This window comes from Hermetia illucens, chromosome 5 (assembly GCF_905115235.1).
Source record: "Hermetia illucens chromosome 5, iHerIll2.2.curated.20191125, whole genome shotgun sequence".
NCBI classification, from domain to species: domain Eukaryota; kingdom Metazoa; phylum Arthropoda; class Insecta; order Diptera; family Stratiomyidae; genus Hermetia; species Hermetia illucens.
The window spans coordinates 90,714,801-90,733,301 of record NC_051853.1 but is presented as its reverse complement, the minus strand read 5'-3'; the positions used below and the strand labels follow the sequence as shown (position 1 = coordinate 90,733,301).

The following is an 18,501-nucleotide window of genomic DNA, read 5'->3' as shown; positions in this document are numbered from 1 at the left end:
AAATCTGTTGTGATGAAGGTCCCCAGGTCTAACCTATCGCAGTCATACAACACCAGAGCAATCTGTAGGATTTCCGACTTAAAAATTATGAGTCTAATGTTGGCGCTGAAGTGAATGAAAAAGGTGTAGCTTCCCCCAAGTTATTTTCAACCATATGACTTGTGACTCTTCTCTCCTCTGCTATTGTACAATAAAGAACTGCGGAGTGTACGTTAATGTCGGTCTGAAAATGATATCTCCATACTTGCTAGGATACCCAGGATGATGAACTCAATTTTGTTCCCACTATACTAAACTAGCATAATAATATCTTTGCAGAAAGCGGATTTTTTTCGGCCTCTTTATTCGCGGCATAGGTATACTTACATTGGGATAGATATTGAAAATAACACAACGCATGTAGATATTTACATATGTATGTATATTCCGCCCTTTACAGAAATGAAAAAAAAACACAAAAGGATGCTCAAATAAGCTTATATGCATAGGAAAACCTTTTTGTTTGAATAATTAATTAGCGAAAATGAAATGTTCCAAGTTATGTCTAAACCAATTTGTCCCAATAATAAATGGATATTTAGATAGATTTTTATATTGTATTACATAAATATAAGAAGAATGCACACATACAAAATTCAGTCAGTCCGGAAAACTGGCTTTTCATTTACGAATTCTCGCCGACATGAACGCAACTTACAACTAAACTTTATATGAACTTCAACTTTGGTAAATTCAAATAAATTACTTACACTTCTATGGCTTTATTCCAATTTATTACGTAGCCGCTTAGCGCAAAAGATTCAATATGAACAACATGAATATTTCCTTTTTCCGTCCCAACGTGTAACCATTTGCTGGCAACAGGTAAGTGAAGACATGTGATTCTGGAAGGACGAGAAGAACATGTTAAAGTCGATATGTTGTCGTGCAAAATTTCGTAGTTTCAACGGGGAAGGCAGTCAACAAATGTTTGTGAGGGTTGGCCTCCGGCAAGGACTTGGCCATCACCGCACCAACTCGATGACAAACTTCAGAACTTTGAAATTTAAATCGGCATTAAAAGTATAATATTTACATGGACACCTTGTGCTTATACAAGTGAAAGTTTTCCAATTTCAGTAAAGTGTTTTTCAATTTCGGAAGGTCCTCGGGAAAGGAGTATAGTTCGCTCCATTCGCAACTTTTACTGGAAAAGCTGTCCAGTTGGGGGATTTGAACTGTTAAGATCTGTTTACTGGTTAAATATGTTAAAGCCATTTTTAACGGATTTCTTTCCCTACTTTTTAAAGCTTAAATGAATATGTTGACAATAAGAAATATGGGGATTGGGAGATACGGGCGAAAAGGTAGAATAAAAGCAACCCAACATATGTGGACCCAAAATTCTTTTCACTTACCTTTCTCTTTGAAATTTCAAACTTTGTACTACTTGTGGATATTTTTGGCGAAAATTCCATAGGTGCAGAGTATCATCTGCTGTTGCTGTGACTAGGGCACCTTCGTTGACCAGAAATTCGATGTGGGTCACCGCGCAAGCAGAATCGCCTTCATGCCTTACGTGCGTATCCACTCCTGGACGTCCAAGGCTGAAGTTTTTTTGATAGCGGTTAAGGAAAATTGTAAATTTTTTTTGTTTCGTTTCTGAAATGCGGATATGAAAACGACCTAATAAATTCGACACGCTGTAGATGTGTAGGCTGTAAATAAAAGATTGTTTTTATGTAGGCCATGAGATAAAAATTAAACTTGGATAAAAGTATCTTTTTTCTTCTTGCCATTCACAAATTTTACGGGTTTGCGAGATGATATCTATTTTCATTTCCGCCCGTGGAATTTCCCAGATGTTATGGGCTTTAACAAAAAATATGGCGGTGTAATCATTTGTAAGACTGCAAGATTTTATCGGTGGCGCCTATTGTTGCTGCATTTGCTTTTCATATAAAAAAGTTATTATTATTTTCAGGACAGCATACGGTTTGGTTAATAAGGTGTTTCATGAAAATGAGGTTGCTTTTTACCAGTACTCTGAAAAATCGATCCTAAACAATTTTTTTGAATTTCAACTAGTTCAATCGCACACAAATTTGTCGGGAGACCATTCGTTTCTTGTACCTTAACTGAATTTCCGGAGGATCAGCAGCTTGAATTTATTAGATAGCTTCTTTCTTCCTGTTGTTATGGGAACAGGGAGCCAGAGTCCAATCGGCGCGGATCTTCTGAGCCAGCCCGTAGCATTCACGAAAGAAAGCAGCTCTCCCACCCTGCAGCTAGAAATCTCTCCAGGTCTCTAAAGAATGGTTTATCCAGTGTCCGCAGCCTGACTCTAGCCAAAGCTGAGCAATACAGGAGGGTTTCCGTTCCTTCTCCGCAGCTTCGGCAATGCGAGTTGTAGGGTATGCCGAGCTTAGTGGCATGCATTTGTACGCGTCTGGCATAGGAGCTCTTGTGATCGGGCTATGTTATAAGCGGGCCAACTCTCTCGCCAGCTCCCTGCCATGATCTGAAGATAACTCAGACGGCTCCATCAACAACTTTACTATCCTGCAACCTTTAACATTACAAGGCGATCCGACCATCCAACTTTTATTATTACACTCCTTGACTTGGCACAGCTCGTAAGCCTTCGCCATCTCAGGCCCGCGGCTGCTAGGTAGTGCGAGTAGACTCGGCTCCCGACAGCCGCCAGCGGAACACCGACTGTATTCGCCGAGGGACTGCTAAGAGCAGAGCCTCGCCTGGCCACTCCGTCAGTCCACTTATTCCCCTCTATGTTCCTATGCCCGGGAACCCAGGGGAGAGTGACCTTGAGCGTGCCGCCCAGACGGTTCAGCGCGTCTCTACACTGCCCCACCAGCCTGGAAGATGTCGTCGCTGAGTACAAGGCCTTGATGGCCGTTTGGTTGTCGGTCGGAGTGGCTATGTTAAGCTTGGGGCTCGAATCTCGCTCCAGTCATCGACAGACTTCCAATATCGCCAGTACTTCCGCCTGAAATACACTGGCGAAACCTGGGAGACCATAAAACTTGGATACACTCTGTGTATTCGAGAAAACCCCCGCACCGACTGCACAGACCTTCTTTCATCCGTCCGTAAAGAATACTGTGTCATAATCTCGCAACACGCCGCCGGCCTTCCACTTTGCCCTGGTTGGAAGATCAACAGCAAAGTTAATCTAGGATGTTGCTGTGGCCGTAGGACTTCGCTGCCAAGCATCCGGACTCAAGTAGTCTGACGGCACTGCACGCTGCAACATATTTAATGTGGGGGTCTAGGGGGAAGAGATGCAGGAGAGCATTGAGAGCATCTGCCGGACTAGAGAGCCCCTTCCCCTATTAAGCTTCATCCTATTGTATTTTTTCTTCAAATCCTGCCACCATACAATAGAGCCGTACATTAGGATCGGACGCACTACAGCGACGAACATCCAGAGAACCATACTCGGCTGGAAACCCAATTTCTTTGCAAAGGTTCTCTTGCAGGCATAGAAGGCTATACAGGCCTTAACCTTAAGTTCTATGCTCAATCTCCAATTTAGCTTTGGATCCAGGATTACACCCAGATACTTTACATTAGAGGAAAGAACCAATCTTTGCTCATTCAGCCGTGGAAGATGGAATTCAGGTACCCTTGTATTGGTGGTGAATAGCATCAGTTGCGATTTGGTTGGGTGTATGCTGAGTCCGCATCCTGCGGCCACAGGCACACCTTTCGCAACGCTCCTTCCATGATGTCCCCCAGCAAGTCGTTGGCATACGCCAAAACCTTCACCCCGCTGCTATTCAATGTACGTAAAATTTTGTCGATTACTATTAACCAGAGCACCGATCAGATGGCGCCAAATCAAATTTGATTAGATGTTACATATTTATTGATGTGCCATCAGCACTCTAGATTGTAAGTTATATTTTATATGTGGGCATTTTAGCAGTAGATCACCTATAACGATTAAGCGTTTTCAAGGCACTCACTTAGATATCCCTGAACTTGGAGTAGCCAGATGTTAGTTTTAGTTAGTTTAACTCCTTCTTCTTTAGCTTTTATCTCATTTCGTAATGAAATTTGCTCAAAATATTTTTTTGAGAATTGTGGGGTCCTAAGTCCGCATCAACTGCATGCCGGACCGGATCAAATGGAGAGAAACTTGCTCCCTCTTTTTTGGTCCACGGACCCCTCCTTTAGGGCTTAGCACCCAAACTTTAAAAAATGTCAGGCTATGAAGGCTTTATGGTATCTTACCAGGGCAGAGGCAAATCGTCAGACGTTGCCTCACTTCTGCCATGGAGCAGCGTGACCGAAGTGGCTCGCAGATGGTAGGTGCTCCTTTACATAAGTAGGTAGGTATTCGTAGTCATCCGTTTTACATATAACCTTAAAAAAAGGTTGAAATATTGTACGCCACATAGAAAAACCACCTTTAGAAACAGCGGAAGTAGCACTTCCATGCACTTAAGTAGCTTTCGTGTATGCATTAGACACACTTTACTGTTCTCTGAAAGGCCCATTCAGACGATCTGTTTCCAGCCACGCTCGCAGAGTTCTTTCTAATCGAAAACGACTTTTAGAAGCAGATGGAAATCGTTCTGAGATACTTTTTGAGGAGGCCGAGTAGTTGTACATGAAAGACAAGGCCTTCTACTCTTCTTCAAATTAACTACATTGCTGCGACATCAGGCAAAACTATCATTTGCTTCGAAAAGTACCAATCGAGACCTTTCATTTGGTATTGGGATCCTCTTAAGTTCAACGTGCAACAATGTAATTCACCGCATGTGTGCGGATTCATAGTTTCAAACTTTCTATCAAGTTTCGTACTGAATGAGAATAACCGATTTGGAGAAAATTACGTGTGACAGACAGACAGTGAACCGATTTTAATAAGGCTTTGTTTTCGACAAGGTGGTTACGAAAGCGTTGCAGATGAACCACGGAGTAGTAGTTGTCCAAAAGAGCCGGAAACACACTTGAATGTATCACCATGATCCTGAACTAAAACAAGCATGATTAGAGTGGACTGAAGCTGATTACTCACCACTAAAACATGTGTAGTCAGAACAATCGCCAGAAAGATTATGAACTCAGTTTTTCGGGATATAAGCGGATTAAAGCTAAAACAAGTGACTCTTCTTGTCCGGATAGCTGAGTAGTTAGAGCACAAGGCTGTCGTACGAAAGGTCGCGGTTCAAATCTCGCTGGCGGCAGTAAGATTTGTATCGTGATTTGACGTCGGATACCAGTTGACTCAGCTATGAATGAGTACCTGAGTCAAATCAGGGTAATAATCTCGAGCGAGCGCAATGCTGACACATTGACTCCTACAGTCTACTGTAGTGTACCGTTACGATCTTGAATGAAGTGCTCTACCACACTTCAAGGCCCTGATCCAATATGGATTGTTGAGCCAACGATTATTATTATTATGCAACTTTTTGGACTAGCTGGATGAAAAATATAGGATTACTGAAGAAGAAAATCATTTTTCATCAAAACAGTGCAACCCTACAGTCAAGCGATGACACAAATGGGTGGAAAATTTGAATATCTAAAAATATATTGGCAAAGGAGCCTTCAAAGCAGAAATAAGGTTAACTTAAAGTATAAATGCGAACAAGTTCACAACACAACCACCCCAAATAATCCATTTGATTGCCATTAATTATTTTGTAGGATCATATTTTTGGTATTCCCTCCCCTTAGCCTATTATCATGCGACCTGAACATAATGTCTGCAATTATTTATAATATCTCGCTCATATAACATCCTTAATCGTACTCGAGCAAAATACATCTTAATCCTAACGCCATTATAATCTACAAAGCGTGCTAGTAACGCATCAATCAAAAATGTCCTTTTTGCTCTGTATCATATATGAATGAGTACAAGTATGGCATTCGAGTGAGCGTTTATTGTGTACTGGGCTTCCTACTAATGTTTGTCGAGTTTTTGTCACATGTGTAATAATTTGCTTTTCGGGGTGTATTGGTTATGATGTGTAAACATGATCATTTCGCTGAGGGGTTTTTATTTTAGCCCTTCGTTGCTGCTAAAAACAGTTTGTGTTTTTAAAAGATTTAAAGGCTGTGGGGATATTGATAACGCTTAGAAGAGGATTAAGGAGCACGTGATTGTGAAATTTGATAGATAATCTTGCCAATGTAAGTATATCTTTGTAGGTTTGCCCTAGAATGTGATTCTCCATACAGCATTAGATGGACCAATCATTTGATAAAATTTCACTGGTCGAATCATTAAATGCAAGCAAGCTAGGTCATTAAAGTGCAAAGTAACAAAGGATTACAGCAGCGAGTCAGCACATCAATTTTGAAGGTTTATTTCAGTTGAAACGGAATATGAAGAAAGATTCCAAAGAAGGACATTGTCTTAACCACAAGTTTTTAAGGTTTTATGTAAAACAAAACATGATTAAAATCAGTTTACTGTCTGTTTTTCTATCTGCCACACGCATTTTCTTCAGAAATTGACCCTAAATTTGGTGAGAAGGTGGAAACTGGGAGCATCCACGCACACGGAGAGTTACATCTTGAATTTATGGGGTGTCTCTATTGCAAAAGGGGGGTGTAATTTTTTTCACCAAATATAGCTACGTGGGGTATCAAATAAAAGGTCTCGCTTTGTACACGCTCGAGCTTTCCGGTATTCGAGGTCTTCAACTTGTTGTCTTCGTGTCCTGATTAAACCACAAGACCTGATTGAAATAGGAAGAAAGCTACAGCTTACATCCCTCACCCGCAGTCACCGCATCAGCGGCAGATTCCTCAACAACCTGGTCCACATTGGACCATCCAAGATCCCTTGTACGATATCATCATTCACCAGAAAGTGTATGAATTCGTGGTCACTAGAGGTATTGAGAAAATGTGCCGCTAGATTGACACCACAACGCCAGTGACAGCGATTGATATGAGGAGTAGTGATCCCATGCACTGTAGTAGTGACCATGTGGTGGTCAAAGGGTAGTATAGGTCCCGGGGCGAAACGTGGATTGGTACCCACGATAGAGCATAAAACCTGGGAAATGCCTGCTGAACCAACACCAACAGCTCTACTACCAAACCCTATCTTCACCTCCACGTGGTGACCGCTGGGAGCTCTTTCTTGACGAAAAGCTGCAGACGGAGAAGGATGAAGGCGAGTCTCCCGCGCCTAAAAACAAGACAAATTGTATCAACTGGTCCTCCAGGTTGGGGGTTGGGTAGGGCTGACAACCCTACACGGAAAACAACTTGTTACGAAGCCACAACAGGAGCCTCGGATAGGACAGATTTTAAAACGACGGACCCGGCAACGACAAAGGAACAACGATTTGCGCATTTTCTCATGGAACGTGCGCTCCCTGTGCAGAGAGGATGCTGATAAGCAGCTAGCCGATACCCTGTCCCAATATAGGGCTGATATAACAGCGTTGCAAGAGATGCGATGGACAGTTTCCTGGAGAAGAGCCACTACACCATATATTATAGCGATCATCCAGTAAACCATGTGCTCGGAGTAGGTTTGTTAGTCAGCTAAAAAATGAAACCTGGTGTTATCGGCTTTGAAAACATAAGCGAACGGCTATGCACTCTGCGCTTGCGAGGCAAGTTTAGAAATATAAGCCTCATAAACGTTCACGCCCCTACAGAGGAGACTGCAGAGTCGGAGAAGGATACCTTCTACGAGGCAGTAGAACGAACCCTCGAAGCCTGTCCCAGATATGATATCAAAATCATACTTGGGGATTTTAACAGCCAAGTAGGGAAGGAGCCCGTATTCAGGCGATACGTTGGCTCCCATAGCTTACACGAAAAAACAAATGATAACGGACTATTTAATTAGCAGGGTCACACGAAATGGTTGTTGGAGGTACCTGGTTTGCGCGGAAAGCGGTCCACAAACATACGTGGGCCTCTTCAGATGGGACCACTTTCAACCAAATTGACCACGTGTTGATCGAACGCCGCCACCTCTCAGGCTTGATGAATGTCAGAACATATAGGGGGGCCAATATAGACTCGGATCACTATCTCGTTGGCATGGTGCTCCGAGCTCGAATAACAATACCACCTAGAATCCCCTCTGACAATCAGGTGAGAGTGAACACTGAAGCCATCAACAACACAACCCTCCGCGACACCTATAAGAGGGAAATGGATGCCGCAATAACCGCAGTCAACAGAGGACCTGGAGATGAAGCATCAACAAATGATCTTCACAACCACCTGAAAAACGTTATCATGGATACGGCCACAAATATACTTGGCCCCAGCCGCAAAAGGAGTCGGAACGGCTGGTTTGACGATGAATGTAAGCTAGCAACGGAACGGAAGAATGCCGCACACCGAGTAACGTTGCATTCTCAAAGAACGCGGGCACGTGCAGAGACTCATCACGAACTCCGTCGAGCAGAGAAGCGACTTCACAGACGGAAAAAAGAAGCCTGCGAGAACCAACAAGTCTGTGAACTAGAAACGTACAGGGAGCAACCGCACCAGGCGCACAAGTTTTACCAACAAGTCAGCAGGATGAGGCCTTATACACCTCGATGCTCATCCTGCCGAGACAAAGAGGGAAATCTGATTTCCGACAGAATGGGCATATTAGAGCGATGGGTTGAGTACTTTGATGAGCTACTGAACAACCACAACATCGGCGAGTTGGAGGTCCCGCCAACTGAAGACGACGGACAAATACTGCCACCACCAAGTTTAGTAGAAACAGTCCGTGCAATTCATCGGCTAAAAAATCATAAGTCGCCAGGAGCCGATGGAATTACAGCCGAATTGGTTAAATATGGAGGCGATCAGTTACACCAAGTGGTTCATCAACTTGTGCTCAAGGTATGGGACAGCGAATCAATGCCTGACGATTGGCAACGAGGCATTATCTGTCTCATACATAAAAAGGGAGATATCACACAGTACAGCAATTATAGAGGTATCACGTTGCTGAGTACCATCTATAAGATATTCTCCACTATCTTGCTAGGCCGGATAGCCCCATACGCCCAGAACATCATTGGCCCATACCAAAGAGGCTTCACTCCAGGCAAATCAACAACAGATCAGATTTTGTCTCTGCGGCAGGCGATGGAAAAACTGTTGGAATATGGACAACAGTTGCACCATCTGTTCATCGACTTTAAAGCCGCCTATGATAGCATAGCCAGGGTAAAACTGTACATGGCCATGAGAGAATTCGGTATCCCGACGAAATTAATAAGACTGACTAGGCTGACCCTGACCAATGTGCGAGGCCAGATAAAAGCAGCAGGATCACTCTCAAGACCATTTGACATCAACAACGGTCTAGGACAAGGGGATGCGCTATCATGCGTCCTCTTTAACCTGGCCCTCGAGAAAGTGATCCGTGATGCTGAGGTGAATGCAAGAGGTACGATCCTCTTCAAGTTCACCCAACTACTGGCCTATGCTGACGATATCGACATCATGGGAAGAACCACCCGAGACGTACAAACTGCCTTCATCCAGATCGAGCAGGCGGCAATTGAGGCGAGATCTTGGGCTGCACATCAATGAAGGCAAGACAAAATATATGGGGGCAACGTCAGCACCGAAGACGAATCAACCAACAACATCAAACCGCACTAGTCAAACACAAACACGAACAAGAATAAGGATAGGAGAATACAACTTTGAGACCGTTGACAATTTCTCCTATCTAGGGTCGAAAATCACAAACGATAACAACTACGATGATGAAATCCGCGCACGGTTGTTGTCAGCCAACAGAGCCTATTTCAGCTTACAAAGACTGTTCCGCTCGAAACGTCTCACCATAGGATCAAAGCTCTTACTGTACAAGACTATGATCTTGCCAGTCCTCATGTATTCCTCGGAAACTTGGGTTCTTAACAAGAAAAATTGCGAACTCTTGACCGCGTTCGAGAGAAGAATCCTCCGAAGAACTTTTGGCCCCCTACATGAGGATAGACGATTCCGTAGCCTACACAATGACGAAATCTATGAGCGATACCATGACCGTCCGGTTGTGGATAAAGTCCGGCTCAATAGGTTACGGTGGGCGGGTCACTTAATCCGTATGGATGAAGATGATCTCACCCGGAAAGTCTATAACGGCAATATCTTTGATAGAAAAAGAAGACGAGGCAGACCCTGCCTAAGATGGAGCGATGGCGTGGGCCAGGACGCCAGACAGCTTTTAGGGATATCGAATTGGTGGACCTCGGCGCAAAACCGGGATGTCTGGAGTTCCTTATTAAGGCAAGCCTAGACCGGATACCGGTTGTTGCGCCGTTGATGATGATGATGATCCCATGCAACTACCCAAAGACTACCGATTAAAATTAAAAACAGTTATATTCGGAGTCTCTTTTGGCGCTTTCCTGGCATTACGACACTTCACGAAGTAGCTTATCGAACTAAATATTAATTCCCGCGTGCAGTCAAGCGTATTATGCATGATTTATATATTGACGATCTTATCACAGTAGCTTACACACAAATTTGCAATATCCTATAAAAAAGGGAAAATTAACAAGGCTAATTGCAAAAATTAAGACGCTAGGACAAGTCATGAAGTCCTCATCGGGATCATCTCGGATTCTCAAAGAATATCAAGGCAGAACAGCTTGAAAAAAAGCTAAACTAAAAGAATTATCCTTTCCGACACATTTTCTTCCATTAGGCTGGCTGGAAAGATTCTAAGATAATAGCTTTGGCTCAATCAGTTGCCATGGGACACACCCGATGGATTCTTAGACCTCTTTCAAACTGTTTGGAATAGAATAACACCTACAACCTGGTGGTCTAAAGCAAAGGTCTACCAATTCTACAGGCACTGAAGCTTTTAACCATAAGAGAATTTTACCAAACTGACTCGACGGAACCAACCGAATTATGTTGCCTTATGAGTTGGAGCTTAAGAATACATTCAAAGCCTTCTCTACCTGTCGTAAAGGGCGAATAAAAGGGATAGAAACTTTTGAGCTAGCAACCTGCAAATTTAGAAAGTTAACTGCTACCGAAACGTCAACAACGCCTTGAATAGGAACTGACCTTACGGCAACGACCTTTGATTATCGAAAATGGACTATGAATGAAATGTGCGCACGCTCCTCGACAACGGTAACAAGAGTACTCAGAATGCTCCCTTTCTCCAACTTGAGTAGGAATTAAAGTGATATAAGTTGGACATTCTGGGCCTAAGCAAAGTAAGCTGGTGGTACTCAGGAGAGTACTGCTTTCCCTCTTGCGGCAATATGCTATTGTACTCTGGAAAACCAAGTGGTAGTAAACGTGAACCCGGCAACGGCTACCGCAAGGCGCGGTATCCCCGACAGACTTCCAACTACAACATGGAATGTGAAAACATCAATTTCGGGCATGTGACGAGGAAACATCGTCTTGGCGACCGCAACGCTAATGGTAGGAGGTTCGTGGATTTCTACAACTTCCATTGTCTCGTCATTGGTGTCACATTGTTCGGGCACAAAGCCATAAGGTAAATTGGTTTTCAACTGACCGGCGCTCCTTCATTTTAGGAGGTGACTTTAACGCGAAAAATGGATTCTGGAGTTCTAGGTTCACAATATCTAGAGGCAGAGCATTAGTTCAAGCTGGAAGAGCAAAAAACGTAAAATTTCCATTCCAGGGCAAAGTCTACCTACTGGCCGACTGATGTGACAAAAACACCCGATGCCATTGATTTCTTCGTTACTAAGGGATTTCAGACGAATACATCTATGTTGTCAATAATGAAAATATAATGTCCGATCACTCGCCTGTTATGACGCTGGTCAGGGAAAAAGTGAAGAAAAAAGACTACCCTCCTGGCTGATCAAAAAGATAAGAAAAGTGGGCAGTATTCAAAAAGCATATCCAAAAAAACGTTTGCACCAAATCAACAATGCTTATCAACTTGAGGAGGAGATCGATTTGCTAACAACGAAGATACAACAAGCGGTTTGGAAAAGCACCCCTGCTTATCATGGATTGAGTAAAAAATATAATTACTGTCCTGCAAAGATTAGCGAACTAATTGCAGAGGAACGTAAAGCTCGCCAACTATGACACAAAACCGCACAACGGATAGGAAAAACCCTAAACTTTCTGACAAACAAGCTGAAGGCCTTAATTAACAAATATAGAAAAAAGTCTTTCAGCAGATATGTCTCTCGTTTTACTGCATAAAAAGAGATAGACTTCTCATTGTGAAAGAAAGGCCGCGAAAGATCAAGAAGACCCAGACAACAAATTCCACCTATCAAACAAGCAATAGGTTCGTTCTGCACAGAATAAGGCAGATCTCTTCGCGAGGCATCTAGAGAGTATCTTCCAGCCTCTAGATACACAAGCGTTTACATGCTTAACCCCAGTTAGTGAAGTGGAACATTATCCAATACGCCGTGTAAAAATAAATGAACCGAGGGCAGAAATTACAACAAATGTGCCCCCTAACAAAGCTCCTGGCTATGAACTTATTACAGGGAGAATACTAAAAGAATTGCCAGAAAAGAGTCTAGGTCAAATTATTACAGATAATTAATGCAGTTTTTAGATTAAAATACGTTCCTCGACAATGGAAAGTGGCTGAAGTTATAGTGGTTCCCAAACCAAGGAAGGAGCCAAGTAGAGTCGAATCGTATCGAGCAATATCTGTAACGCCCCACTGCAGCCAAGATTTGTGAAAAACTTCTGCTTAAGAGATTGAGGCAAACCATTGTGGATTGAAGCTTAACACCATCCCACCAATTCGGTTTCCGCGAAGAGCATTCCACAATCCAACAGATTCAAAGGATCACGAATCCAATTGAAAGTGCATTGGAAGAAAAGCAGATCAGCCGTTTTGCTCGATGTAGCTCAGGCATTTGATAAGCTGTGGCATGAAGTTCTGTTATATAAATTGGATAGGGATCCCGCAGAAGATTTTTTCGATATCTTAAAATCATATGTATCAGAGTGCCTATTCAGAGTGAAATACGAAGGAACCTACTCTGGACTGAATTGGAGCTGGTGTATCGCCGGGCAGTGTCTTGGGCCCAACACTGTTTCTCCTGTATATCAATGATATACCTTGTAGTGAAGGAGCCAAAATAGCGACATTTGCAGGCGACACTGCCATTCTTCCCACGGGTAAAACTATGGAAGAAGCAAAAATAAACTTACAAACAGCTATTGACAACATTGTAGAATAGACCAAGCAAGGGAAAGTAAAATTGAACGAAAGCAAATCAACGTACATTAACTTCACAACGAAAAAGAGGATCTAGTTAAAGTTATCATAAACGGAAGGATGTGCCACAGGCGAGTGGGTCAAATATTTAGGTATGACACTCGATGCTAAGCTCAGCTGGAAAAGACACATCAAAAGGAAGAAGGACGAGCTAAATGCCAGATACAGACAGATGTACTGGCTATTGGGGAGGAATTCCCAGCTGACGGCCGACAACAAGCTGCTAATTTTTAAGCAGATCCTAAGGCCTATATGGACCTACAGCAGCAAGCTGTGAGGCTGTGTTAACGAATCAGCCCTGAAGACCACACAAACGTTCCGAAATAAAGTGCTTAGAAGCATAGTAAACGCTCCCTGGTTCACTTATAATGAGGATCTGCATATGGACTTGAAAGTACAGTTCGTTAGTGGAGTCATTAAAGACCAAGCAATTAAACAGAGTCACCGACTACGATAACGAAAAACGAATTCCGAAAATTGACTGATATCGCTGATATAATGAGACGACTGAAAAGAGTAAAGCCAGACGATTCGCTAAAAGGATATAAGCCACTGGGGAATAGCGAAGCGAACCAAAGTGCTCGGCTAGACCACAGGGTCTTCAATCAATAAAAAATCTCATCGTAGCTTGGCGGAAGTGGTTTTAGTGGGTAAAAACCCCACACTATCAGGAATCGTGAACCCTGAAGTTAATCTTTTGAAGATTTACACCTCTCAAAAAAGAAAAACAAATATTTTTCGTAGTTTTGTACTTCTTGAGCTAGAATTTTCGCAAATGTGAAAAACCTCTTTATGAGAAAAATGCGTTTGAAAAAAAATTGCTTAGAAAATCTCCTTTCGGATATGAAGAAATTTATCGCTCTTAATTATGAACAGAATACAGTTACACAAATGCAAATGCACTCGTATAAGGGACTGACGACAAGTGTTTAAAAATACGCTGTTTACATAACGCAACAAGGTTGCGTAAGGAGATAAAGAGCCTACCTTTTGGCCGGTGGACCCTTTGTCTGCACCTGATAATCACTCGGTTCTACGCCCATAAAATCGAAAGGACCGCCAACTTCGCTTAGAAATTTCTACAGCGTACTTTGGGATAGATAAGCTAAACCTCCTAATGCGGTTTCTCCCTTAAGGTCATTACATCTGGACAATTCTGCAACGGACAGGAGATTCGATATACCAGTTACCGGGGGTGGTAAAGAAAGATGGACGCTTATTAAAACATTAGGAGCATCTTTCTGCGAGAGGTGGGACCGCGAATAGTGAACAACACTGGAAAACGTAACAAGGACGTTGAAAAAATCAACTACTAAAAGACGAACAAAATCGAAATCGGGACACCAGAATGGAGACAAGATCTGGATCAAAGGGCATCGAATACCGGAGAGGTTTCCGTTTGTCTGTTCTGTTGTGTTGGATTTGTTACGGGGTAACGCAATTTTCAAAGAAACTTGTAATACACAACAAACGAATGGTGGATATCTAGTTGACATCCTCCTGATGGAGCCTCGTGACATATTACGGCGTGGATCAACCAGCTTTGTATTTGCACAATTAGGCTGCTTCCTTTCTAGAAACTCGTCTTGTACACTTTCAGAAAGTACTCCACTGTTCAAGTGATTTACTAAAGTTATCTCCACAGGGACGAAAAGCACTCAGAAGAACTTATATTGAGTCATGGCGTAGCGGTTTTATGTACACACATATCACTCCGAAACGAGAAAATATAAGGATGACATACGAGTAGTATGTCATAGAGTGCCGAGAAGCCAACAGAGCTACTTTGGATACTTACCAAGCAACATCCAAAGCGATGAGAATTATCCTTCGTTCTCCAATGCTAGAAAGTCATACTCACTTCAAAACTCTTTGAACTTGCAAGCAGCCAGCTACCCCCTCATATACCATATGTATACGTCCTTTCTATATATTCACATGTAGGCGTGTTTGATTTTTAGAATATTTTGTGTGAACGCAAGAAAATATTTTATATCTCTTGGGAAATTCGATTTGATTTTCCCTTCATTGCTACTGTTTGCATGAAATAGGATTCAGAGAGGGAAGCTTATGGAAATACAGCTCATCATTGAAATTTGTTTATTTCTATTTATCTGTGTTATCTGCTTGGCGATTTGTGTCCAGTTTCCTGAAAAGTCAATTGACTGTGAGAAGGAGACAAAATGATTTGGAATGGATTTAAAGGTTCATCGTTCGAACACAATTTGCGTGGAAATCCGAGAATCCCTAGATAATAACGTGGTTTTATGGTAGAATAAAATTTTGAGCAGGCAAAGATTCCTTTTCGAATTTTAACAGGATTCACAGAATTTATGTCTGTGGTTCAGAATAAAAAAGTTTTTCTTCCATTATTCTTCAAACCACAACATTTTTAATACAGACTTGGGTTAACAAATCTAACAACGAAAAATCTCGTTATTAATATCCACATATATTACTCCTAATGGAAAAATAATGTTTTCATTGTGCTTTCTATTATGTGCGTAGGACTTTCATCTTGGAAGAGCATAGGTCAGAGTTTCTTAGTATACAGCGGAAAGTACCGGGCTTCTTTGCCCTTAGCTAAATTTAATAAAGAATAGTATTTCAGCGAAGACATAGTAATAAAATCACAACAGGTATATATGCACCAGGGTACGAACACAGTGCAATGGTTGAGTTGGTTGAGCGTCAACCTCTTGTTCGTCGTGGAAATTTGTGTTTCCGCTACTGAACTCTATCCACCTATATAGCATTAAGTGTAGTGTCAATAAAACTGAAGCACAGTTACATTGCAAACTGGGACTGTGTGGATACTCTAACCACAAAGGAGTGATTAGAAGACATTGAAATGCAGGACATTCTCTTAAAGGTTGGACCGATGTATGTAACAACTGTTTCAATTACCCAGTGGGTCACGAAAAATCCGTTATTACCATGCCCAAAAGGGTGGCGAAACTTCAGTGGGATGGGTTGCATGTTTTTATGAAAAGCAAATCTGTCAACGAAATCATACTCCCTACATATACAAACTGATCTGATCGACGCCTTCGAGGCTCTCCCCATTCATGGATATAGGGAGAGTGGTAGAACCTTGGTTTTGATGGTGTTTATTTTCGTCGGCGTAAACAAGATGTTTGAGGAAAGACGTCATCATCCATTTAATTCCTCCACCTTCAAGTCAGCATGAAGAACGTTACCGATAACAAGAAGAAATATTATCGGTAACCCTGGCGAACTCCGCTTGGGATCACAAAGTCTTCTGTGATTTAATCTCGGTACACTAAGTGACATTTTGCGTATATCGCTCGGATAATAGCTATTAGTTTCTCTGGAAAACCCCTCTTGCGTATAACACGCCTGATACGCTTCCTGTCCATACTATCAGAAGCTTTCTCGAAATCGATGAACAGCAGGTGAAGCGAGGATCTAAGCTCCGCCCACTGTTCCAGAATGATTCGTGGGGTGTCGATGTAGTCAATACAGGAGGTTGCGGTGCAGAAACCAACATTTTCTCAGTCCATCAAGCTTTCGAGGTTTTCTTTATTGGGTTCTAGGCTTATTTTAGTTATTATCTGTGCGATGGCAGGCAGCATGCAGATATCCTTTCAGTTGCCACACTCAGATCGGGTGCTTTTCTTTGGAATCTTAATGATCATCCCCTTCTCCTACTGTCTGGGAGAGGTCTCGGATTCCCCGGATTTCTGTACGAGTGGAAGTAGCAGATCTGCAATAACGGAAGGTGCAGCAATAGATAATTGAGACCGTCGAATCCAGCGGCTGTACTCTGATTGAGTGCATTGATAGCCAAAATGATTTCTCTTCTGCTTGGAGGAACAGCCCGTATCCGCATGTTACGGTGACTGGTCATTTCATTTACAAGAGGCGGAATTTCATCGGATGTGATACGGTTAAGGACCGTGGCGAAGTGTTCTTTTCACCATCGAGCGTACTATCGAATGATTTGCGACCACATCCAAGCTCTTTCGTGACGTGGTATACACTTCTGAAATCATTGCGTTCTCCAGCATCTTCTGCTTCCTACGCCAAAGCAATAGCAAATTCCCTTTTGTCACGGTGCACATTGCGTTGAACTTCTCGTGATGCCGGTCGGTATCGGAGTCACTCGCAGCGGTCAATAGAGCTTTCAACCCCTTCGGTTCATCGATCTACTTCCACGATTCTGCAGTCAGCTAGATCTTATGACGCCCTTTCGGGACGTGGCCCACGACTTGAGGAGAGTATTTTTGATGGCGGCCCAATGCTCATCGATATTCTCAGGCTATCTGCCGCCCAATCAGAAAGGCACTGTCAAGCAACAGCTGTATCATACAAGCGGTCGATTTTGAACTTAGGGGGTCGCTGCTCCTCAACGCTGCGACAAGTGGCGGACGCAACACGCAAACAAACGTAAGCGACCATCAGGTGATGATCCCATTTGAGGTCGATGCTAGCGCCTTTTTTTACGGCAAATCCTAAGTCTAACTTCAAACCCAACTGACCTTATAGTAAGCTTTGTGCTCGAACAATGTACCACCAATGACGGGGCGGTGGAAGTTGAAGAAATCCATGAACCTCACACAATTATCGTTACGGTCGCTATGACCGTATTTCGTCATCATATGTCCGAGCAAGGTGTTATCAGAGCCCACCTTGACATTCAGATCACGCATCACAGTAACAAGATGACCTTTAGGAAGCCCCTATAAACTGCATGTAATTGCTAGTAGAAAGCATCGTTCTCCACTATATCGGAAATTAACGTTAGTGGAAAGCACTGTACAATTGTGATGCTCCTTAACTTGGACCGAAATCTGCCGTCAGAAACCGGCTCCCTTGTCAAGACTGCAAGCCGGTAGTCGTTAGAAACAACCTGACACTGGATTTGCATCTGTTACCATTTTGATTTCCAGAGTACAAAAGCACGTTGCCGCAAGAGGGAGAGGAGTACTCTTCAGAGTCTCATCATTTTACTTCGTTTCGGACTATAATACCCAGTTTATATGGTTGGACTTTCCACTCGAGTTGGAGGAAGCGAGCATTCTGAGGATGCTCGATACCGTTGTCAAGGAGCATCCACACATTTCAGAAACCAATTATAGTTAAAAGTTGTAGCCCTAGTCCCTATGCGAGGCGTTGCTAACGTTTCTGAAGTAATAAAATTTCAAAATTTGCATCATTGGGTTCTGCAACCAATTCGGCAATGGAAAATAGTTTCAAATCGTCTGCATGCAAAAGACACGGACGAGACACTAAGGAGGAAAAATCGTTAATAAAGAAGCAGAAATTGG

The 18,501-nt window shown here is 42.7% G+C and overlaps 1 protein-coding gene across 8 annotated transcripts in view; it reads right to left on the bottom strand.

Annotated features, from left to right (window-relative positions):
- Positions 1-18,501, bottom strand: part of LOC119656582 (syntaxin-binding protein 5) — an 863,788-nt gene that overhangs the window by 232,241 nt on the left and 613,046 nt on the right. For all 8 annotated transcript variants that reach the window (XM_038062976.1, XM_038062975.1, XM_038062977.1 and 5 more), the window contains exons 4-5: positions 1,398-1,586; positions 750-884 (exon numbers count right to left, since the gene is read on the bottom strand). In XM_038062976.1, the coding sequence (XP_037918904.1) occupies positions 750-884; positions 1,398-1,586 (324 nt within the window). The remainder of the gene's footprint in view (positions 1-749; positions 885-1,397; positions 1,587-18,501) is intronic.